General features: G+C 51.5%; 1 protein-coding gene across 1 annotated transcript in view; it reads right to left on the reverse strand.

Annotated features, from left to right (window-relative positions):
* Positions 1 to 23345, reverse strand: part of LOC128831091 (serine/threonine-protein kinase 10-like) — a 44952-nt gene that overhangs the window by 1851 nt on the left and 19756 nt on the right. Inside the window, exons 9-17 of the mRNA XM_054017201.1 lie at positions 20499 to 23060; positions 14530 to 14660; positions 13498 to 13621; positions 11760 to 11939; positions 10685 to 10814; positions 3637 to 3761; positions 2827 to 3012; positions 1030 to 1155; positions 547 to 660 (exon numbers count right to left, since the gene is read on the reverse strand). Of these exons, the coding sequence (XP_053873176.1) occupies positions 547 to 660; positions 1030 to 1155; positions 2827 to 3012; positions 3637 to 3761; positions 10685 to 10814; positions 11760 to 11939; positions 13498 to 13621; positions 14530 to 14660; positions 20499 to 23060 (3678 nt within the window). The remainder of the gene's footprint in view (positions 1 to 546; positions 661 to 1029; positions 1156 to 2826; positions 3013 to 3636; positions 3762 to 10684; positions 10815 to 11759; positions 11940 to 13497; positions 13622 to 14529; positions 14661 to 20498; positions 23061 to 23345) is intronic.

Here is a 23345-nt window from a genome sequence, read left to right on the forward strand (position 1 = left end):
AGAGCAGACATGGGAACAAAGCGCAGTTTGGAGCCCCTGGGCAGGCCAGGGACCTGCACCACTGGGACCCCTGTGGCTGCTGAGCAGTGAAGCCTGTTGGGCCAGTCTGACAGCGAAGGCCCTTTCCCTGCCCCAGCAGGGAGATTCTGGGTTCAAAGCAGCAGTTGGCAGATAAACGAGGGAGTCTCCACAGCCACCAGCTAAGGCCGGGCTGGGCCTAGCGCTGGGTGCCTGAAGCCGGGAGAGGAGAACATGGCTCTAAGCAGGTTTCATTCAAGGATTGGATTGTGCCGAAGCTAGTGGGAACGTGTTGTGTGTGAAGGTAGGGAGCAGGCTCGAGAGCTCTGCTGAGGTACCAGCACCAGCCCCTGCCCTGCAGGTCAGGGTCTGTCCCCCCTCAGTGCAGCTGGAGACGCTGCGACACAGCAGGGGAAGGACCTTGGGTGAGGTCCCACAGGGTCTGTGGCACAGAACCCATCCCCCTTTGCTGCCACCCCCGGTGAGGCGATCGCCCCGGCTCAGGCTGGAGGCACTCGGGAGGCTCACTTCTTTGCGGGTAGCGAGCCGCTGTTTCCACTCGCTCAGCTCCAGGGTGTGTTCGTCATCCAGCCCCTTCAGCTGCTTCTTCTCCTGTTCGACCAGCAGGCGGAGCTTCTCGGTCTGGGAGACACGTGTGGCGAGAGCAATTACACACCACGAACTCAGGCAATGAGCAGAGACTGGCCGTGACCAGGAATGGCCCTGCCAGGGCCTGGGATCAGGACGCAGATCAAATCCACGCCAGGCCCTGGGGCCCTTGGCACAGCCGCCAGGCCTGCAAACGCTGACAGGCAAGTGATGCCAACACCTGCAAGGGCCATTTGGATGGTCCTGCTTCAGAGGCGGCTGCATTGCAGGGCTCTGCCCAACACCAGCCGTCTGGGCTGGGGGGAAGGAGGGCAGAGCCCCAGGCACACATGCACCCCCTGCGACCGGTGAAGGGGGACGGGAGCAGGGACGGCGAGCTGCCCGGACACTGCTCGAACTCACCTGCAACTGCTCCAGCTCACTCAGGTTCTCAGCCAGATGCTGCTGCAGGTCCTGCATCTGCTCCTTGTGCTGCTGCTGCTGTAGCTGCACCTCTGCCCGCTGGCGCCCCTCCTCCTGCTGCAGGAACTGCGGGGAGCAGGTCGGCGCCCTGCGTTACACTCAGCCGCGGCAAAGGGGTCACAGTCCTGGCCAGGGCCCCAGGGCTTGGGGAACCACTCTGAGTTCTGCCTGCCTGAGACCTGGGGCCCTTCCTGGCAGCTTCTGTACTCCTCGCCCTGCACAGCCCTCGGTCCCCGGGAGCAATGGGGAGGTCAGCCTGATTGGCAGGGCGGGCAGGCTAATGAGGGAGTCAGAAGGCCGGGAGGGGCGTCCTACGTGGGAGGTGGCAGAGTGGGCCCCAGCTAAGGAGAGAGCAGGGGCCCAAGCTGAGCTGGGGAGCAGAGCTGTGCCAGCCAGAGAAGCAGCCCAGGAAGCAGGTCAGTGCTGGGAGCAGAGCCACAGAAGCAGCCCAGAGAGCAGACCTGTGCTGGGAGCAGAGCTGCAGCACCCAAAGGGGCCAGAAAAAGCAGCCCTGGGGGCTGGAGGCAGAGCAGCAGCGGGGCTGGGGCTGGAGCCGTCCGGAGCCGGGTGAGCAGCTGGGCAGAGCGAGGGGGACCCTGGGCAGCAGGCCCAGCGCAGGGAGATGCCCCCAGCCCAGAGGCCCTACAGGCCAGACTTGGAGAGGGATCGTAACCCCGACGGGGCGGGGCCAACGCTGGGAAGAAGGGCCCTGCCACCTAGCACCTGAGGGCGTGTGGCCACCACCAGAGCAAGTGTCCAACCCGCAGCATCCCTGCAGCACAGCCAGGGCCTGGGCAGGGGCCTGGGACGTGTGGGGAACAGACTGAACTTCCCTGACAACCCCGAGACGCTGGTTGTGACGTCCCCGGGCCACAGAGCAGGGTGACGGGTTTTCCTTTCATCTTTCCCATTTTTCTTTATTTTTTAATTGGTTGCTGTTAAATAAATCGTATTTGCTTTGAACTGTATGTAATGATCAGTGGGTCAGGGAGGTGTCCAGTGCAGAGAGAGCACCCCAGAGTGGGGACACCCCAGCCCCTGTCCTAAGTGACCATGACAAGGTTGGGGATTGAGCCCCCCAGGAACCCTGGGCCCAGCCTTGTCAGGGTTACGAGGACTCTGCTACCCAGGAGATGGAAGGGGAGCCCTCGAGGTCATGCAGGGCTCTGGGTAAAGGGAGTGGGAGCGAGGACTCAGATCCTTTCACTAGCCCCCTTCACTGGGGGTCATGTGTAAGCCAGGAAAGTTCCCCCCTTTAGCGGGACCATTCCCCCGCTTAAACGCAGCTGGGACACGGCTGCTGCTGGCCAGATGCTGCATCCCCTGCAGGATGCCCAAGGCCCGGCTGGCAGCCTCAGCGAGGCCATTCAGCGCAGATCCGGGAGGGAAGTGGAGCTCCAGGAGCCTGCCCAGCCCCGGTCCCCCATGTGCTGTGGGGTTCGGCAGCAGGCCAGCTGCTGGTGACTCCATCCCATGGACTCTCTTGTCCTTCCCTCCTAGCAGAGGGGACATACTCCAGCCACGGTGGTCATTCAGCTCTGGGCCGGGAGCTGTGCAGTGGCTCTGTCCCTGGGCCCACAGCCGAGAAGGCATCATCCTCTCCCTGGCTCCCAGGCATCTCCCCAGTGCCCTGGTGACGTGGGCTTTGCGCTGGCAGCAGCCTTTGGCCATGCTGGGGCCTGCCGCCCCCTCTGGAGAAGGCGCTTGGCGGGCGTGGGGACTGCTGGGGGTCAGTACCTGCTTGGTCTTGTCCTTCTGCTCAGCGCCTGTCACCTCCTGGATCTTCAGACTCTCCTTGAACATGGCTAGGCGGAGCTTGGCGTCCCCACGCTGGGTTTTCAGCAGCTGAGCGTGCTGCTGCGCCTGCTGGTTCCTCAGCTCGTCCAGCAGGAGGAGGTGGAAGCGGCTCATCCGCTCGGTTTCCTAGCAGAGAGGCGTGCGCAGGCGTCAGGGGCCGACCACCGGGATGGGACAGGCCTGGGTGCTTAGAACGTGACTCACCGTTACCCCTCCCTCCTGCTCGCCGCCTTCTCATGGCTCCAAGCAGGGGGTAGCAGAATTCTCCCCTCCCAAGCTGGCTCCCCCTCTGCCAGGCCTGGACGGGGAGCCGCGGGCTGGAGCTGAGCTGAGAGGAGAGCTTGGCTGCTGGGCTCCCTCCTGCCCCACCACAGGACCCTCTTTCATCCCTAGCCCAGAGCCCCAGACAGGAGCCCAGCTTGGGTTAGGACCGGAGCCCTGGAGGAGGGGGAGGGCAGGGGCAGGGCAGCCGAGGGAGGAGGCTGTGTGGGGAGGGAGAGCGCTGCTCTGGGGCTGAGCATGCTGCCTGCCCAGGGCTCCTGTGTCCCACTGGCCCAGGTGGCTCTAGTCCTTCCTTGTTGATACCGACCACCCCAGAATCCCACAGGTCCAGCCTCTGTTGGTTCCATGGCCCCAGCACGGTTCAGCTGCAATGCTGATGGGTGCCCCAAGGCCTCGCCCGGCCTCACGTTCCCGTGGAGGGGGCCGCGTTTGTGCTGCCGACCACACAGCAGCCAGCCCCGCACTCACCTTCTCGTGCCGCTTGCTGAGCTGCTGCCGCTGGAGTGAGTACTGCTCCTTCACCTGCTGCTTGAAGAGATGATACTTCTCCTGCAGGTGGCCTTGCTCCACGCTCCACACCACGGCCTCCCGGGCTGGGAAGGGCAGAGAAGTGCCCTCAGGTCCCTGGTCTCATCCCTTCTTTCGTCAGAGTCCCACCTAGCCCCCATCCCCTACCGAGCCCTCAGCAGTCCCCTGGCCCTCCCTCAGCAGCCGGCATGTCTGGTGGGTTTTGCCCTGGACAGTGAATAGCCACACGACTCCTGCATGTAGCTGACTCCCCAGAGCCGTACAGCCCTGATGTGCCTTCTTCCTCTACACCAGCATGAAGACGAGGGTCTTTAAATATGCTACATTTGGGTGGGGAAATTGTATGCAGGGCCATGAATGTAGGGCTGGGGCAGGAGGTTGGGTACGGGAGGGAGTACGGGCTGTGGGAGGGGGTGTGGTGTGCAGAAGGGGGCTCAGGGCAGGGGGTTGGGGTGCGGTGTGCAGGAGCAGTTCGAGGTGGAGGCTCTGCCCAGCACTGCTTACCTCGAGCAGCTCCGGGGTGGCAGCGGGGCTAAGGCAGGCTCCCTGCCTGTCCTGGCCCCGCGCTGCTCCTGGAAGTGGTCAGCGTGTCTGGCAGTGGCTCCTGGGGGTGGGGTGGGGCAGGCGGCTCCACCGTGTGCTGCCCTCGCCTGTGGGTACCACTCCCAAAGCTCCCATTGGCCGCGGTTCCCTGTTCCTGGCCAATGGGAGCTGCGGAGGTGGGGGGAGCGGTGCCTGCAGGCGAGGGCAGTGCACGGAGTCCTCTGTCTCCCTGCTCCCCAGGGGCCGCAGGGACGTGGTGCCGGCCGCTTCTGGGAGCGGCACAGGGCCAGGGCAGGCAGGAAGTCTGCCTTAGCCCCACTGCGCCATGGGGCTGGCAATCCCGCGGGCTAAATTTAAAGCCCTGACGGGCTGGATCATAGAATCATAGAATACCAGGGTTGGAAGGGACCTCAGGAGGTCATCTAGTCCAACCCCCTGCTCAAAGCAGGACCAATCCCCAACTAAATCATCAACTTTGCTCACCCCTGAACTAGGAGCAAGGGAAAGATGAATAAAAGTGCAAGTCCTCCTATTAGTGGGGAAGGAGAGCTATTCAGTGAGGACAGTAAGGAAGCTGAGGTGTGTAATGCCTGTTTTGTTTCAGGCTTCAGTAAAAAGGTGAAGGGTGACCAGCTACTCAATAATATTAATTACTAACAACCAGGGGGAAGGAATACAAGCCAAAATAGGGAAAGAACAGGTTAAAGAATAGTTTGATAAGTTAGATGTACTCAAGTGGACAGGGTCTGATGACATTTATCCTGGGGTTCTTAAGGAACTAGCTGAAGCAACCTCGGAACCACTAGTAACTCTCTTCAAGAACGCATGGAGGACGGGGTGAGGTCCCAGAAGACTGGAGAGAGGCAAACACCGGAAAGGGGAACAAAAAGGCCCCAAGGAATTATAGACCACTCAGCCTAAATTTGAAACCTGGAAAGATACTGGAACAAATTATTAAATAATCTGTCAGCACCTGGAGGATAACAGGGTTCTATGGAGGGCATGGTGTGCTTGCTGCTTGATTGAAATATACCACATGGTCTGTTTGTTTGGGGTGGGCTGAGCCTAGCAGTTTGCTAGGCAAGGCTGAGAGCTTCTTAACGAGGCTTTGATCCCTAAGCCCTTTAGCACCCATTGACCCTTAACCAGGGGGCGGGGCTACTCAGGAAGATCAGGACTTTAAAAAACCCAGTGACCAGAGGAGCTGGTGACCAGGAGTGGCTCACAGGGGAGTTTTGCGAGTTCTCCAGGTGAAGGAGGAGCAATTACGTGACCCTTGGGGTAAGTTTGTTGTCTGTAGTGTGTGTGTTTGTGTTTGTGGTGTGTTTGCTTTAGAGGGGGATTGTGTGGAGGGGCTAGATACACTTAACATTCTTTAAACTTAAAACCAAAACCAAAACATCAACAAAGGAACAAGCTGCAGGTGTATAAAGAGAATGCAGGCAGACATCCAGCAACAGAGGGGGGCTACCCAGTTTATTGCACCTAATGCAGCATGTAAGATTACCTGCCCTATGGGCAGATGGTGTATATGTGCATTCGGTGCAAGGAGTTCCTGGCCCTCACAGACCATGTATAGGCTTCGGAGACCAGGCTGAACTGGAGGAGCTAAGGGAGACAGAAAGGTACACAGATGAGACTTTCTGGGACATAATAGAATGGTCCCACTCCTGGTCTGACAACCTCTGTGCTGTTGAGGAGGATGAAAGTCTCAGGGAAGGAGAACATATAACTGGAGCAGAGGGAAATGATCCCATAGTTGGGACCCTCCTCCCAGATAATGTTGTGATATCCTCTCGCACAGAGGATACCCCTCCAGGGGAGGGAACTCCAGTTATTAGGAAAAGGCAGGTGTTAGTAATGGGCAATTCAATCATTAGAAACATAGAGAGCTGGGTTTGTGATGACCTGGAGAATCGCATGGTGACTTGCCTGCCTGTCTCGAGACATCTAGACAGACATATGTGTAGCTGGGGAGGAGCCGGTGGTCATGGTACATGTAGGTACCAATGACATAGGGAAAAGTAGGAGAGAGGTTCTGGAGGCCCAATTTAGGCTGCTAGGTAAGAGATTGATGTCCAGGACCTCCATGGCTGCATTCTCCGAGATGCTCCCTGTTCCATGCGCAGGGCCAGTTAGACAGGCAGAACTGCAGGGTCTCAATGCGTGGACGAGACGATGGTGTAGGGAGGAGGGGTTTAGATTTATTAGGAACTGGGGAAACTTTTGGGAAAGGGGGAGCCTATACAGGAAGGATGGGCTCCACCTAAACCAAAATGGAACCAGACCGCTGGCACTTAACATTAAAAAGGTCGTAGAGCAGTTTTTAAACTAAGGGCTGGGGGAAAGCCAACAGGTGCAGAGGAGCACGTGGTTCGGACAGGGACACCCCTTAGGGGAGGATCTGTTAATGGAAATTCTCTATGTCCTAGTAAGGAGGAGAGGATGGAAGCTGATGAAATACAGGTGAGATCTGATGAGAAACAGTCAAATGAAAAAAGTCCCATTCAATTAGATCATGTAATGGCAGACAGCTAAAAAGTGACAAGTTTTTAAAGTACTTATATACCAATGCTAGAAGTCTAAATAATAAGATGGGTGAACTAGAGTGCCTCGTATTAAATGAGGATATTGATGTAATAGGCATCACAGAAACTTGGTGGAATGAGGATACTCAATGGGACACAGTAATACCAGGGTACAAAATATATCAGAAGGACAGAACAGGTCGTGCTGGTGGGGAAGGGGCACTATATGTGACAGAAAGTGTAGAATCAAATGAAGTAAAAAATCTTAAATGAACCAAACTGTACCATAGAATCTCTGTGGATAGTAATTCCATGCTTGAATAAGCAGAATATAGCAGTAGGGATATATTACCAACCAGGATGGTGATAATGACTGTGAAATGCTCAGGGAGATTAGAGAGGCTATAAAAATAAAAAATTCAATAATAATGGGGGATTTCAACTATCCCCATACTGACTGGGTACATGTCACCTCAGAACGTGATGCAGAGATAAAGTTTCTTGACACCTTAAATAACTGCTTCTTGGATTGGCTAGTCCTGGAATCCACAAGAGGAGAGGCAATGCTTGATTTAGTCCTAAGTGGTCACAGGATCTGGTCCAAGAGATAAATATAGCTGAACCGCTTGGTAATAGTGACCATAATATAATTAAATTTAACATCCCTGTGGCGGGGAAAACACCACAGCAGCCCCACACTGTAGCATTTAATTTCAGAAAGGGGAACTACACAAAAATGAGGAAGTTAGTGAAACAGAAATTAAAAGGTACAGCACCAAAAGTAAAATCTCTGCAAGCTGCATGGAAACTTTTTAAAGACACCATAATAGAGGCTCAACTTAAATAAATACCCCAAATTAAAAAACATAATAAGAGAACCAAAAAAGTGCCACCATGGCTAAACAACAAAGTAAAAGAAGCAGTGAGAGGCAAAAAGGCATCCTTTAAAAAGTGAAAGTTAAATCCTAGTGAGGAAAATAGAAAGGAACATAAACTCTAGCAAATGAAATGTAAAAATACAATTATGAAGACCAAAAAAGAATTTGAAGAACAGCTAGCCAAAGACTCAAAAAATAATAGCAAACATTTTAAAAGTACATCAGAAGCTGGAGGCCTGCTAAATAACCAGTGGGGCCACTCCGAGAAGCTAAAGGATCACTCAAGGACAAAAAGGCCGTTGCAGAGAAACTAAATGAATTCTTTGCATCGGTCTTCATGGCTGAGGATGTGAGAGTGATTCCCAAACCTGAGCCATTCTTTTTAGGTGACATCTGAGGAACTGTCCCAGACTGAGGTATCATTAGAGGAGGTTTTGGAACAAACTGATAAACTAAACAGTAATATGTCACCAGGACCAAATGGTATTCACTCGAGTTCTGAAGGAATTCAAATGTGAAATTGCAGAACTAATAACTGTAGTCTGTAACCTATCATTTAAATCAGATTCTGTACTAAATGACTGGAGGATAGCTAATGTGAAGCCAATTTTTAAAAAGGGCTCCAGAGGTGATCCCAGCAATTATAGGCCGGTAAGCCTGACTTCAGTACTGGGCAAACTGGTTGAAACGATAGTGAAGAACAAAATGGTCAGACACATAGATGAACATAATTTGTTGGGAAAGAGTCAACATGATTTTAGTAAAGGGAAATCATGCCTCACCAATCTACTAGAATTCTTTGAGGGGGTCAACAAGCATGTGGACAAGGGGGAATCCAGTGGATATAGTGTGCTTAGATTTTCAGAAAGCCTTTGACAAGGTCCCTCACCAAAGGCTCTTAAGTAAAGTAAGCAGTCATGGATAAGAGAGAAGGTCCTCTCATGGATTGGTAACAAGATAGGGAAAAAAGGGTAGGAATAAATGGTGAGTTTTCAAAATGGAGAGAGGTAAATAGTGGTGTTCCCCAGGGGTCTGAATTGGGCCCAGTCCTGTTCAACATATTCATAAATGATCTGGAATAAGGGGTAAACAGTTAGGTGCCAAAATTTGCAGATGATACAAAACTACTCAAGATAGTTGAATCCCAGGTAGACTGCGAATAGCTAGAAAAGGATCTCGCAAAACTGGGTGACTGGGCAACAAAATGGCAGATGAAATTCAATGTAGATAAATGCAAAGTAACGCACATTGGAAAATATAAACCCAACTATACATATAAAATGATGGGGTCTAAATTAGCTGTTAAACTCAAGAAAGATCTTGGAGTCATGGATAGTTCTCTGAAAACATCCACTCAATGTACAGTGGCAGTAAAAAAAGCAAACCGAATGTTGGGAATCTTTAAGAAAGGGATAGATAATAAAACAGAAAATATTATATTGCCTCTATATAAATCCATGGTATGCCCACATCTGGAATACTGAGTGCTGATGTGGTTGCCCCATCTCAAAAAAGATATATTGGAATTGGAAAAGTTTCCGAAAAGGGCAACAACAATTATTAGGGGTATGGAACGGCTTCAGTATGAGGAGAGATTAATAATACAGGGACTTTTCAGCTTGGAAAAGAGATGACTGGTGGGATATGATTGAGGCCTATAAAATCATAGTAAAATAAGGAAGTGTTATTTACTCCTTCTCATAACACAAGAACTATGGGTCACCAAATGAAATTAATAGGCAGCAGGTTTAAAACAAACAGAAGGAAATATTTTTCCACACAACACACAGTCAACCTGTGGAACTCTTTGCCAGAAGATGTTGTGAAGGCCAAAACTATAACAGGGTTCAAAAAAGAACTAGATAAGTTCATGGAGCATAGGTCTAGACAGTATTTGGTCCTGCCATGAGGGCAGGGGACTAGACTCTATGACCTCTCGAGGTCCCTTCCAGTCCTAGAGTCTATGAATCTATGAATCAATGGCTATTAGCAAGGCAGGGATGGTGTCCCTAACCTCTGTTTGCCAGAAGCTGGGAATGGGCGACAGGGGATGGATCACTTGTTTATTGCCTGTTCTGTTCATTCTCTCTGGGGCACCTGGCAGTGGCTGCTGTCGGAAGACAGAATACTGGGCTAGATAGACCTTTGGTCTGCCCCAGTATGGCCACTCTTATGTTCTTATGTATCTAGTGGGGTCGTGCAGGAGTCAGTCCTGGGTCCGGCACTATTCAATATCTTCATTAATGACTTGGCTAATGGAGAGGAGAGTATGCTTATAAAAATTGCAGATGGCACCAAGCTGGGAGGGGTTGCTGGCACTTTGGAAGACAGGATTAGAATTCAAAATAACCTTTGACAAATTGGAGAATTGGTCTGAAATCAACAAGATGAAATTCAATACAGTCAAGGGCAAAATACACAGAGGAAGGAAAAATCAAATGCACAACTACAAAATGGGCACTAACTGGCTAGGCTGTCCTAGTGCTGAAAAGGATCTTGGGGGTTGTCGTGGATCACAAATCCAATATAGGTCAACAATGTGATGTAGCTGTGAAAAAGGCTACTATCATTCTGGGGTGTATTAACAGGAGCATAGTATGTAAGACATGGGAGGTAATTGTCCTGCCCTACTTGCCATTGGTGAGGCCTCAGCTGGAGTACTGTGTACAATTTTGGGTGCTGCACTTTAGGAATAACGTGGGAAGAGGTGCGGGCCGCAGGGACGTGCTGACTGCCTCTTCCCGCAGCTCCCATTGGCCGGGAACGGCGAACTTCAGCCACTGGGAGCTGTGGGTGGCCGTGCCCGTGGATGGTCAACGTAAACAAAATGTCTCACGGCCTGCCAGCGGATTACCCTGATGGGCCGCGTGCCGAAGGTTGCCAACCCCTGGTCTAGGTTTACTTGGTCCTGCCCCGACACAAGTCCTGCCAAGTCACAAGTCCTGCCTGGACTTGATGACTTCCTAAGGTCCCTTCCAAGCCAGACATTTCTCTTATCTCTGCATCTCAGCCCTTATCCCTCCCAGAGCTCAGCTCTACCTCTCCTGAGGCTGTGGATCTTGCTGACGCACTCCCACTCGATAGAGGTCACTTTCTTCTTGTGCTCCTGCACGACTTTCTGCAAGGCCAGGTTGAGCTCCTCCTGCTGCTGCTGCAGAAATCTCTGCTCCTGCCAGAGGGAAACATATGGGTTTGGCCCCAGAGCAGCCAAATTCTCAAAACTATCGCAGCCCATTAGCTCATCAGCTGGCTAGTGCAGATTCCCCAGTTCAGCTGCTGTGGGGAGCTGCTGCCATGTGCCAGCTCCATCAGCTGGGACCTGTCATGGTCAGTGGCTGTGCATCTAGGCTGCCCTGCCCCCGTTTATCAGCCTGCTTATCTTGAATGCCTGTGGTCAGTACCCATAGGGCTAGTGGGGCCATTCCTGCTCATCTGCTCTGACCGCCCGCATCAGCAGGGCAAGGAATTTCACACAGCAATTCCTGCAGCAAACCCAACGAGGGATGGTGTTTCACACGCTCCTGGCTAGCTGGCATCTGGATGTGGACACTGACATTAGAACATTCGGCAGGAGGCCAGCTCACATTTGCTGTTATAGTGTCTATGCAATGGACCTTATTCCCTGAGGCTTGGGCTTTTCCATGGGCCCAAAGGAGCTCCAATCCCCGCCCTTCCGCCCTATGGAAAATCCCAGCTTTGCAGCTAAACTAGAACAGCGCATGGACCACACAGACCGAGGCTGGGATCTCTGCCCTCTGGGCTCCAGTTGTTATAAATCCTGCCTTCGTGCTGAAACAGCAATACAAGGACCATCATGGGACCCAGAGCTACCCACAGCATGAAAATAACCTCAGCGGTAGGCACAGGGAAAACTTGCCGCCTGAGCTGAGATGTTCCCATTGGCTTGGGGGAGGATCCCTAGTTCCCATTGGCTCAGGGGAGGGGAGGATCCCTAATGCCCATTGGCTTGGAGGAGGGAAGGATCCCTAGTTCCCATTGGCTCAGGGGAGGGGAGGATCCCTAGTTCCTGTTGGCGAGGGGTGGGGGGGAGATCGAGGTCCCACTGGCACGGGGGCAGTAGGTTCTGTGGTCTGGGTCTCCGCACGTGGGGTACCTCTCGCCTGTTGCCCCTGAAGGCCAACAGCTTCTTGCCATAGTCCTTCTCCTGCAGGGCTTTCAGCCGCTTGGCCTCATCGCGTAGCCTGGTGGTGAACTCGTGCTCTTGGCGCTCCCGAGCCTGCCGATGGTGCCTCTCCAGGCTCTCCACCTCATGGTCATAATAGTGCTTCTTACTCTGTGTGTGTGCAGAGCAGGGAGCTTACATGCGTGTTCCTCCCACTCACCGAATCAAATAATATCGGGGGACATAAGAGGGGCCGAGCCCCAGACAGCATCAGCCTCTCTGAACTGCAGGGATTGCAGTTCCTAGGCAAGCTCCTGGCTCCACACCTCTGGGCTCCTGCCGCACTGGGTGTCCCTCGAGGCGCTGGGAAGTGCAGCCACCCAACGCGGGGGACACGAGCCGGTGCACGACTCCAGCGGGATGCTGAGCTCTGTGCAGAGCACAGGCCCTGCGCCGGGAGCTCGGGAAGGGCGGATGTGGGCAGAGCCCACTGAAACTGATGGTTTATTTGTCTCACCAGAATGCCTAGGAGCCCCAGTCCTGGCTGCTTACAGCCACAGAACACGGGACGTGACCTAGGAAGTGTCTGGAGATGTGGAAACAAGCCCCCGCTCAGTGACAGCATGTGAACAAACACCAGATAGCACCAGCCACGGCTCATAGTCTCCGACGTGGCCACTGATTTGTGTGCCCAGCTTGGGACACTGCTGGGATCCTGATTTGCAGGTGGGCTGAGTGCCTGCAGCGCCAAAGGACTTCAGTGACCCTCAGCCCTTCTGGAAATCAGATTCAGGGCATCTCAAGCCAGACACCGAGAAATGAAGGCCCCTCCAACCCCGGACGGCTTTGAAAGCTGGGGCCTAGGCCGCAGGCAGCTGTCACGAAGCATGTCGAGGGTGATCATACGTCCCGTTTTGGCCAGGACAGTCCCTTTTTTAAGCCCTGTGCTGGCCAGCCTGACGTTTGTGGCAAAAGGGGGCATTTGTCCCGTTTGCTCTTGCCAACTGGATCAAACAAGAGCAAACCGGACAAATACCTACCTTCATCAAAAAAGTGGAGTGGGGAGGGAATGTGCAGGGCGGGGGAAGGGTGATGCCAGCCCCGCACAGGGGGGAGGCAGAGCTTGGGTGGGGGACAAGCAGGGCTCAAGTGAACAGTGCAGGGAAGGGGGGCAGGGCTCAGGCGAGCAGCGACACCAGCCCTGCATGGGGAGGGAGGCTTGGGTGAGCAGCTCAGGCTAGCCCTGCACCAGGGGGGATGGGACCTTGCGCTAGCCCCATGCACTGTCCTGTTTTCCCTTTGGGAAATACAGTCACACTAAGCATGTCCCATCTGGAGCAGTGCTGGATTGGGAGCTGGGAATAGGAGGGATTGAGACCTGTGATGATTTTCAGTTCATAGAATTGTAGAATATCAGGGTTGGAAGGGACCTCAGGAGGTATCTAGTCCCACCCCCTGCTCAAAGCAGGACCAATCCCCAGGCAGATTTTTGCCCCAGATCCCTAAATGGCCCCCTCAAGAATTGAACTCACAACCCTGGGTTTAGCAGGCCAATGCTCAAACCACTGAGCTATCCCTCCCCCAAGGTCCCCAAGCTCCTCAAGCTCTGAACAGCATACGACTACGCCATGGAGATGAGAGCAGTCACACCCTGCCCCAGGGGCCGTGGGCCTGCCCAGCCTGGCAGCACCACTCGCAGGGCCCGGCTGACAGCCGCTAAGGTAGTTACCGTCATTTCCTGCTCAATGTGGCGGAACATCTGCTCCCGCTGCTGATGGAGCTTCTGCTCCAGCTGGCTCTGGGCTCGCTGCTCTTCCTTCTGGAGAAGGCGGAGTTCATGCAGCTCCTGGCGCCTGGCAACCGGGAGACAGACCCACAGACAGGGCAATGGTGGGGAGGTGCATTGCCAAGCAATAAGCAACCTCCTGCAACTTCAGCCATTTTCAGAACCAAACTCGACCCCAAACGGTTTTTTATTTGTCTCCTGAGGTGAGACTGGCCCAGCTCTGGCTCTAGCCACACTGACAGTTTCACAGGGAAGCCTGCTCTGGAGTTTTACCACAAGTTTGCAAACTCTACTGTCTTCAATGGAGTGGCGCCACTAGAGAATCTAGCCCTGTGCAGATATAGAACTCCCCCGTGTTTGGACGGTTTCCTGCCTCTTCCCACTGGAGCTGCAGATTGGCAGGGCAGTTGCCACCCTGAGTGTAAATGTGGCTATAGAAAAAGGTTTGAAACCTTTAGGCCAAATTCATTCCTGGAGTAACACCAGCGTCCTCAGTAACTGGGATGCAATAACTGCGAACATTCATGGGGATTAGAAATGTTCCTGCACACACTCTCCTTTACTTATGATGAGCTACTGCCCACAACAACAACGTCCAACATTTGTACAGCTGTCCCTCCCAGACCCCAGCACACGCTGTCTGCAGACAGCCTCCCACATGCCAGCACACACTGTCTGCAGATGTCCCTCTGAGACCACACACCAGCACACACTGAGGTGCTCTAAAACAGAAAGTGACTTGCTCAGCCAGTCAGTGGCAGAGCTGTGAGCAGACTCTAACCCTCCCCTCTCATGCTCTAACCCCCGTGCTTCTCACCCTGCCCAGGTGATGTTCCCTTTTCTGCATCATGACTTGCCCTTCCCATCTCCTATTTAACAATATGGGAAGGGCAGGATGCTCTCAGCCCCCACCCTGACAGCCCCTGCTGTCATCATTCGGCTATATCCCCTCCCAGTCGGCCAAGTGCCCCTTACCGAGCTGAGCGCATCTTCTCGCCCTTTGTATCCACCTCACTGATGGTCTTTGAGGTTGTCACGCTGACCTCCTTCCCATCCACAACAAACTTCCTGGTTTTCTTCACTGTTCTTCTTAGGGAGACAGCCTCCTGAGCCCAGAAACAGGGGGTTATGTTCACAACAAGCCTAGAATCCAATCATTCAAAGAGACAAACCCAACAAAACAGCTGATGTGGAGGCAGCTTGAACCTCCACCACATAATTCCACTTGCTTATGTATCACTCAGACCAGGGAGATGCTCTGTTCTTACTCAGGGGAACTCCCAGCGAAGCCAAATCACAGCCTGAGCAACCTCTGGCTGAGTTACTGACGTCCTCAAATCACACTTTAGAGGCTTCAAGGTACAGAGAATTCACCATTTACACTAGTTTAAACCTGCAAGTGACCCGTGCTCCACGCTGCAGAGGAAGGTGAAAAAACTCCAGGGTCTCTGCCAGTCTGACTTGAAGGAAAATTCCTTCCTGACCCCAAATATTGTGACCAGTTAGACCCTGAACATGTGGGCAGGATCAATCCAGCAGATACCTGGAAAAGAATTCTCTGTAGTAACTCAGAGCCTCCTCATTTAGTGTCCCATCTCCAGCCTTTGGAGATATTTGCTGCTAAAAGTTGCAGATTGGCTACATTCCATTGTAGGCAGTAACACCATCCCATCCCCTCCATACACTTATCAAGCGCAGTCTTGAAGCCAGTTAGGTTTTTTGCCCTGCACTGCTCCCCAGAACTGCTGTTCCAGAACTTCACTCCTCTGATGGTTAGAAACCTTCATCTAATTTCAAGCCTACACTTGTTGATGGCCAGTTTATAGCCATTTGTTCTTGTGCCAACATTGGCCCTTAACTTAAATAACACCTCTCCTGCACTGGTATTTATCCCTCGGATGTATTTATGGAGAGCAATCATATCTCCCCTCAGCCTACATTTGGTTAGGCTGAACAAACCAAGCTCTTTGAGTCCCCTCTCATAAGATGGATGATCTGAGGAACGAAAAACCTTAGTAGCCCTTCTCTGTACTTGTTTCAGTTTGAATTCATCTTTCTTAAACATGGGAGACCAGAATTGCACACGATATTCCAGATGAGGTCTCACCAGTCCTTTGTATAACAGTACTAACACTTCCCAGTCTCTACAGGAAATACCTCACCTGATGCAACCTAGGATTGAATTAGTCTGTCATAATCACATCACGTTGGCAACTCACAGTCATCCTGTGATCGACCAATAGACCCAGGTCTTTCTCCTCTGTCACTTCCAACTGATACGTCCCCAGTTTATAGCAAAAATTCTTGTTGTTAGTCCCTAAATGCATGGCCCTTTCACTGTGCACTATTAAATTTCATCCATTTCTATTACGTCAGTTTTCTTGGTCATCCAGATCTTCTTGTATGATATTCTGGTCCTCTTCTGGATTGGCAATACCTCCCATTCTTTGTGTCATCCACAAATTTTATTAGCACACTCCTACTTTTTGTGCTAAATTCATGAATGAAAATGTTAAATAAGATTAGCCTCAAAACCAATCCCTGAGGAACCTCCCTCAAGCCTGACAGTTCACCTTTCAGCATGACCCACTGTAGTCTCCCCTTTAAACAGTTCCTTACCCACCTTTCAGCTCTTGTATTAATCCCCATCTTCTTCAATTTAACTAATAATTTCCTATGTGGAACTGTATCACATGCCTTACTGAAATCCAGACAGATTAGATCTACTGCATTCCTTTGGCTAAAAAATCAGTTACCATCTCAAAAAAGGAGATCAGGTTGGTCTGGAACTCTCTACCTTTTGTAAAACCATGTTGTATTTTATCCCAATTACCATTTACCCTTGTGTCCTTAACTACTTTCTTTCTCTTTCAAAATTTGTTCTAAGACCTTGCAGGCAACTGAGGTCAAACTAACAGGTTTATAGTTTTCTGGAATACTTCCCCCCATTTCTTAAATATAGGCACTATATTAGCCATTCTCCAGTCATAGAGTACGACCTCCCGAGTCTACAGGTTCATTAAAAATCCTTGCTATTGGGCTTGCAATTTCATGTGCTGGTTCCTTTAATATTCTTGGATGGAGATTATCCGGGACCCCCAATTTGATCCTGTTAAGCTGTTTGAGTTTGACTTCTACCTTGCATGTGGTAATTTCTACTTCCATATCCTCATTTCCATTAGCTACCCTGCCACTACCCCTAAGATCCTCATTATCCTTATTAAAAACTGAGACAAAGTATTTGTGTAGGCCTTGTGTCCTGGCCTAGATTATCTTTAATTTCCACCCCATCCTCAGTGCTCAACGGTCCCACTTCTTTCCTTGTTTTCTTTTTATTTATATGGCTATAGAACCTTTCACTGTTGGTTTTAATTCCCTTTGCTAGGTCCAACTCTGCTTGGCTCTTGGCAGTTCTCACTTTACCTCTACAGTTTCTGACCTCTGAGCGGTAGCTTTCCTTGCTGATCCATCCTTTCTTCCATTCCTTGTAGGCTTTCTGCTTTCTCTCAATCGCCTGTTTGAGATGCTTGTTCAGCCAGCTTGGTCTGTAACCCTTCGCTGTGAATTGTTTCCCCTTGCTTGGGATGCAGGCTTCAGATAGCTTCTGCAACTTGGACTTAAAGTAATTCCAAGCCTCCTCCACATTCAGATCCTTGAGTTCTTCAGTCCAGCCCGCTTCTCTAACTAATTCCCTTCATGTTTTCAAATTTGCCCTTTGGAAATCAAGGCCCCTAGTTGCAGATCGATTTGTGTTTATCCTTCCATTTAGTTTAAACTGAATTTGCTCATGATCACTCTAACCAAGGTTGTCCCCTATAACCAACTCTTCAGTGAGGTCCTCACTACTCACCAATATCAAATTTAAAATGGCATCGCCTCTTGTAGGTTCGGTGATTATTGGGTGAAGAATCTGTCAGCTGTCACATCCAGGAAAACCTAGGCCCTACTGTCATTACCAGCACTTCTCCTCCAATCTATATCTGAGAAGTTAAAGTCTCCCATAATCACACAATTCCCAGTAGTATGTATTTCATTAAAAATAAAAGCGATTTCTATCTATATCCAGATTGGATCCTGGGGGTCTGTAGCATACCCCAAGCATTATCCCAGTGGAGCCTCTGGTACCTCTTTTCCCCAAAGTGTTTTTACCTAAACAGATTCTGTTTTATCCATTTCATCACTTCTAATTTCTTTACAATCTACCTTGTCATTAATATACAATGCTACTCCACCGCCTCTACCTTTATTTCTGTCTTTCCTGAATAGCAGGTACCCTTCAATACCTGTGCTCCACTCATGACTACTATCCCACCATGTTTCCGTTATCCTGCTCACGTCTGGTTTAATCTTCCTGCACCAGTAGCTCTACTTCCTCCATTTTGTTACCCAGGCTCCTTGCATTGGTGTACAGTTATCTGAGTTGTTTCTGCTCAGCTTCGTCCAAATTCCTCACCAGATCATCGCCAATATCACCTACCAGATTTAGTGCCATTGATATCAACACTGTCTTTCCTCTTGATGTCCACTCTCTTGCCCTCTGTTGTTCCTTTCTCCATTTCTATATCCTCTTACTTGATTTTCCTCCCACTCAATATTAGAATCAGGTGTTGAGATTACATGAGCATCTCCCAACCATCTCCCCCAAATTCCTAGTTTAAAGCTCTTTTAATCAGTTGTGTCAACCTCCATCCCAGAAGTCTATTTTCCTCCCTACTCAGGTGGAGTCCATCCCAGGAGAACAGTCCTCTGTCAGTGAATGCCTCCCAACGGTCAAACATCCCAAAGCCCTCCAGATGCCTGAGCATCTGTTGATCATCATCTTGTCTCACCTTCACTTTCCTCTTCTGGGGACAGGTACAATCCCACTGAAGATCATCTAAGCCTCCATTTCCTTAAGTGTCTGTGTCATTTGTTCCCACATGAAGGACAGTCAGTGGATTCTTTCCTGTTCACATTAGGATCCTCTTTGGCCTCAGGTCCACATCCTGTATCTTAGCTCCCGTCAGACAGTGCACCCTTCTGTTCTCTGGATCAACTCTGGTGACAGGCCTGTCTGTTCTTCTTAGTAGGGAGTCCCCAACTGAATAGACCTTCCTCTTCCTGGTGTTGGTGAGATTCTCCAGCCTTCTGTTCTTTCAGGCTGCCTTTTGTCCTTTGTTCTCACTTGCAATGTTCTGCAAATCATCCTCTGTCCTCCTGGGGCTCAGAAATCCAGGTATCTCCATTGACTTTTCCCCTCTTCTTGTAAGACTAGCTGCTCTTCTCTTCTTCCTGGCCCTCTCGCCCTCTCTGCCATGCCCCTTCACTTTCCAACTCAGCAAACCTCTTCCTCAGCTCTATTTCTCCTTCACTCACCAGTTGTTTCCTCGGCTTGTTCTCATAGTCACATGCTTCCACTGGCCCTTTTACCCTCACAGTTCTCCAGTCCAGCTTGCATCTCCAAGTCTTGAGTTTTCCCTTCAGCCTCCTTCCTCTTGCCTTCCCTTCTTCATCCATTCAAATCCCCTTTGAAAATTCAACCATAGTTTCTACCTGCATCTCCAAACCTTGGATCTTCTCTTCCATCCCATCTATCAGCAGCACTTCACACAAACAAAGCTCTTTTCTGGTACCTGCTCCAGGATAATGTACATCCCGCAGCTTCCCCATCCAGTCATCTTCATTGTCTCTTCCATTTCTTGGGTCACTACTACTGCTGCCTCTGTAGCTGTGATAGCCTCCGCTCCTACTCCTGCTCTGTAAGGACGTCAGGGTTTGGCCCTCTGGAAGGTTTGCCTATTCACTCTGAATAGGACCAAGCATGAAAGCAAGGAGCAACAAATTGTAGCGGGGAGATCAGTTAAAGTGTCTGGTTGGCAAACAGAGCAATCGGCACATGTGTGGATGTTGCTGACTATTTTCAGAAGCGCCTAGAAAATGGGCATCAGGACAGGACCTCTGCCCAGAAAGGGTGGAACTGACATCTCCTGGCACAGGAAAAGGGAACCTGGACCAAACCTTAGTGAGACTATCCTGCTTTGAGCAGGCCTTGTTCCTCACAGCTGGCATGGGGTGAGGAAGAGCTGTCGATTAACAGCTACCATGACAAACCACCAGTGCAGAGCCTGGCACCAGAGACCCCAACACACCAGTTCCCTGGATAATGTATTTGCATAATTGTCATTTTCTTATGGACCAGATCTGGAGGGCCTCACTCCAACTGGGTCACTGGTCACTGGGCTAATTCCCCAAGTCTGTGCTCAGCCCTTGCTCAGGCAAAGCCCCAAGTGAAGCCAGCCACAGATGCTGGAACAGATCCTCAGCCGGTGTAAATTGTCCTTGGCCCTTCATCGCACGACAGCAGCTGAGGATCTGTCCCACGGAGCACAGACAGAGAAAAAGGCTGCAGGATTCGGTGCTAGCAATTTAATCTGTTTCTGCTTGAAACAGTCTGTGGTTTCTCTGGTTTGTTACATCCTCCAGACAAAGTAGCAGTTAACCATGAATGTGAGACAAACCATACAGCACTATGCTCCTGGTCCATTCTGCACTGCCTGCTTGCACCAGCCACACGGCCCATCCATAAAGCATGGATTGTATACAGCCTCGGGGCTCAAAATGGAGTTGGCGCTCCTCAGAGTTGCCAGGGGGAGAGCCCGGAAAGATGAAGTCCTGTTTGTAGGCCTGGCAGCAAAAGTATCTTCCCCTTTCCCCATGGATCTGCCTCAGCCCTGATCTAAAGGGACCTCCCTCCAGGATTCAGTCAGATCAGTTCTTCTCCATTCCAGGGAGCCGGTCTGTGTGGGGCCAGGTGGGTAGGAGGGTTTTTTGGGTATGGCTACAGGACTAAGAGCCTCCCAGCCAGGCCCAGAGAAAGCCCTAGAGACGAAAGGCCCCACGCCCCAGACCCTGGCATCCCGCCCCCCATTCAAAGCATTCTCGTCTCACGTGTCGTGCCAGCCTACCTGTGTGATGTCTTGCGCGCAGCGCGGGGTCCGCAGCTTTGCCGAAGGAAGGTGGAGGTCCGTGTCAGACTCTGTATTGCCTGGTGAAGTCGGCGTCTCTTCTCGGTTGTGTATTAAACCATCGTTTAAGGTCGAATCTCCCTCACCACTGGGATCTTTTCCATCTCTCATTGCTCCTCCATTAGCTGCCTGTTTCAGGGAGGCGGGGCATCCCAGGGGTGCCTCAGCAAAGCTCATGCTCTTCCTTACCTTTGGGTGCTCAATAGGTTCCCCCTGGGGCTCTAGCCCTGCTCCGTTTCCCAGGGGGGCACTTCTCCCTTCTCTTCCAGCTCCATCCCCCAAGGCCCCTTCTGGACACAGAACCGCCTCTGCCAGACCTTCTCTGGGTGGGTGTCTCTCTTCCTTCTCTGTTTCTCTACCATTTCCATCTCCCCTAGCTTCATGGTCTTTGTCCTCAACAACATTTAACGGGTCACCCCTAGGGCTGTCTGCAGTGTCTTCCACTTTCTCCCCTGTGTGTGCCTTAGCTGGCACTAGGTTCTCCTTGGGGGAGGTATCCACCACTGGGTTTTGATCCTCTAAATTTAAATGACCAAGTGTTATATTTTCTATGCTGCCTTCCTGGGCTTCCTCTCTTGCTGGTACCAGTATCTCCTGACTGGATGTGTCCACCACTGAATTTTGGTCTCCCTTTAAATGCTCCTCTACAACTTTGTTTACAATATCTCCTTCTGACTCCTCATGCGCTGGCCCCATGATCTCCTTGGGGGAGGTGTCCACTCCTGAATGTTGATCTTCATTTAAATGACCCCTTATATTGTTGTCTATAGTTTCTTCCTCATTCTTCCCTGTTTCCTCGTTGGCTGGAACCACTGTCTCCTTAGCAGAGCTAGCGACCGCTGTATTGTTCTCTCCATTCTCAGTCACTGCAATCTCTCCCATACAACACAGCTCTTCTAGGGTTGCTGATGCCACCTTTGTGTTTTCATCTGCGTTCTCCATGTCTCCTTCGGCTACATTCTTTACTGAGAAGGTTTCTGCCTGCTGCCAATTCTCACCACTCTGCTCTAATTCCTTGGGGAGTCTTTCATTCTCAGTTTCACAGTGTGTCTGCTCTGCTAGCTCCCCAGAAGTCTCTGGGCTTCCACCTTCTTGTGCTCCTGCTGCATTTGAGTAATTTTCAGTCTGTAATCTAACCCCTCTCACTTCCTTATCTAGACACACTCCAGCACCTTTGGGCTGGAGCTGTCTCAAGGATTCTTTGATGCTCAGAACTTTAGTACTAGTCTGACAAAGATCTAGAGCTGCTAATAGTCGTGTACCCTCACTCACGTCCAGGTTTGCAAGAGGGCTGCTCACAGATGCACAATCCAGGTAATGTTTCTTTGCTAGACTTCGTATTTCCTCTGTCCTTTCACCCTGAATCCTCCATTTCCTGGAACTGGAGGGAGGAGTCTCATCCACGGTCTGCCCTTCTCCCATCCCAGCTGAGCCTTCAGACAAGTCCCACTTAGTTGCTCCTGTGCATTCCTGCAGAGCCAATAAATTACTGGTAGAATCGCTATTTGATAGGTTTTCCATGTTACTCACTGAGAGCAAAGTGGGGCATGTCTGGGTTCTGTCCTCCAGGCCTACAGCTGCCTGTTGACTTTCTGCTTCTGTGGAGGGAACTCTGTCTGTTATGTTTGAATCAGGGAGTTCAAAACCTGCCTGAGTTTCTTCCAATACAGGCTTGGCCTGATCATCAGCAGTTTCTACTTCTTCTGTTTCCACCTCTTGCCCTTCCGTTGGATCTTTAGATGGTGCTAAATGATTTGGCCCAGTACAAAGTTCTCTTGCTTGGGCTGGGCTCTCTAGAGGGCTGGTCTCCTTTTCATGGTTCCCTTTAAAGTCGTTCTCTGCTTCTGGTTCGAGTGCTGCTGCTCGGAAGGGATCTGGCGCTGTCTCCTCCAGCGTGCCTGGCAGCCCCACACATGGCTGAGGCTCAGGACATGAAGGTAACTGCTCCTCGCCGTGATCTTTCCCACTGGCTGTTTGCGCCACTGGCTCTCCATTGATCCCACCTTGTTCCCTGGCATTTTCTTGTGACTTCAATCCACCAAAGAACGACCTGCGTCTCATCAGCTTCAGGACGTCGGAGGGCCTCCGGGAGGGGAGCCTCATGGAGCCGCGCAGCTCCCGGGAAGCTGCAAACATGGGCGCGGACTTTCGCCTCATTTGTTTCAGGAAGTCGGATGTTTTTTTTGCCCTCATCTGGGGACCATAGGGGACGGAGTCCCCCTGGACACTGGTGTTGACCCCAGGTCCTTGGAGCTCAGGCTGGCCAGCAGGGAGCGGGCTCCCCATCTGATTCTTTGGCGACCCCGTTTGCTCTTCCCGTTTGCTCTCCTCTGCTGGCAGAAGAGGCTGGCTGGCTGGCTGAGCCATCATGTCCATCTCCCGGCCTGCTTCTGATTGCCCTTCCCTCCCGACCAGGCTCTGACTGGCCTGGGGCGGTGTTTCCTGCTCGTGGTGGCTGCTGGTGGAGGCCTTGCAGAAGGAGCCTTTGTGGTCATGGTGTGGCTGTTGGATCAAGAGGAGGAGAAAGGTTTAGCGATAGCTGCAGCCTCTTGTCGAACACCCAAATCTAAACGGCGACCTTATGAAACCCACCCTTGTCTAACCCGGAGGAGCCCTGGGGGCAGATCCCCAGCTGGTGCCAATGAAATCAATGGAGCTGTTCCAGTTGACACCACCAAGGACCTGGCTCAGAGCGTCACCTGATCCAGAATGGCCAGGCAGGGAGGCAGGAAACGCCTGAGCACTGTCCATGCAGCGCAGCCTATGGAACATTCCCCCCTGCTGAGG

This window comes from Malaclemys terrapin, chromosome 2 (genome assembly GCF_027887155.1).
Source record: "Malaclemys terrapin pileata isolate rMalTer1 chromosome 2, rMalTer1.hap1, whole genome shotgun sequence".
Taxonomy (NCBI): Eukaryota; Metazoa; Chordata; order Testudines; family Emydidae; genus Malaclemys; species Malaclemys terrapin.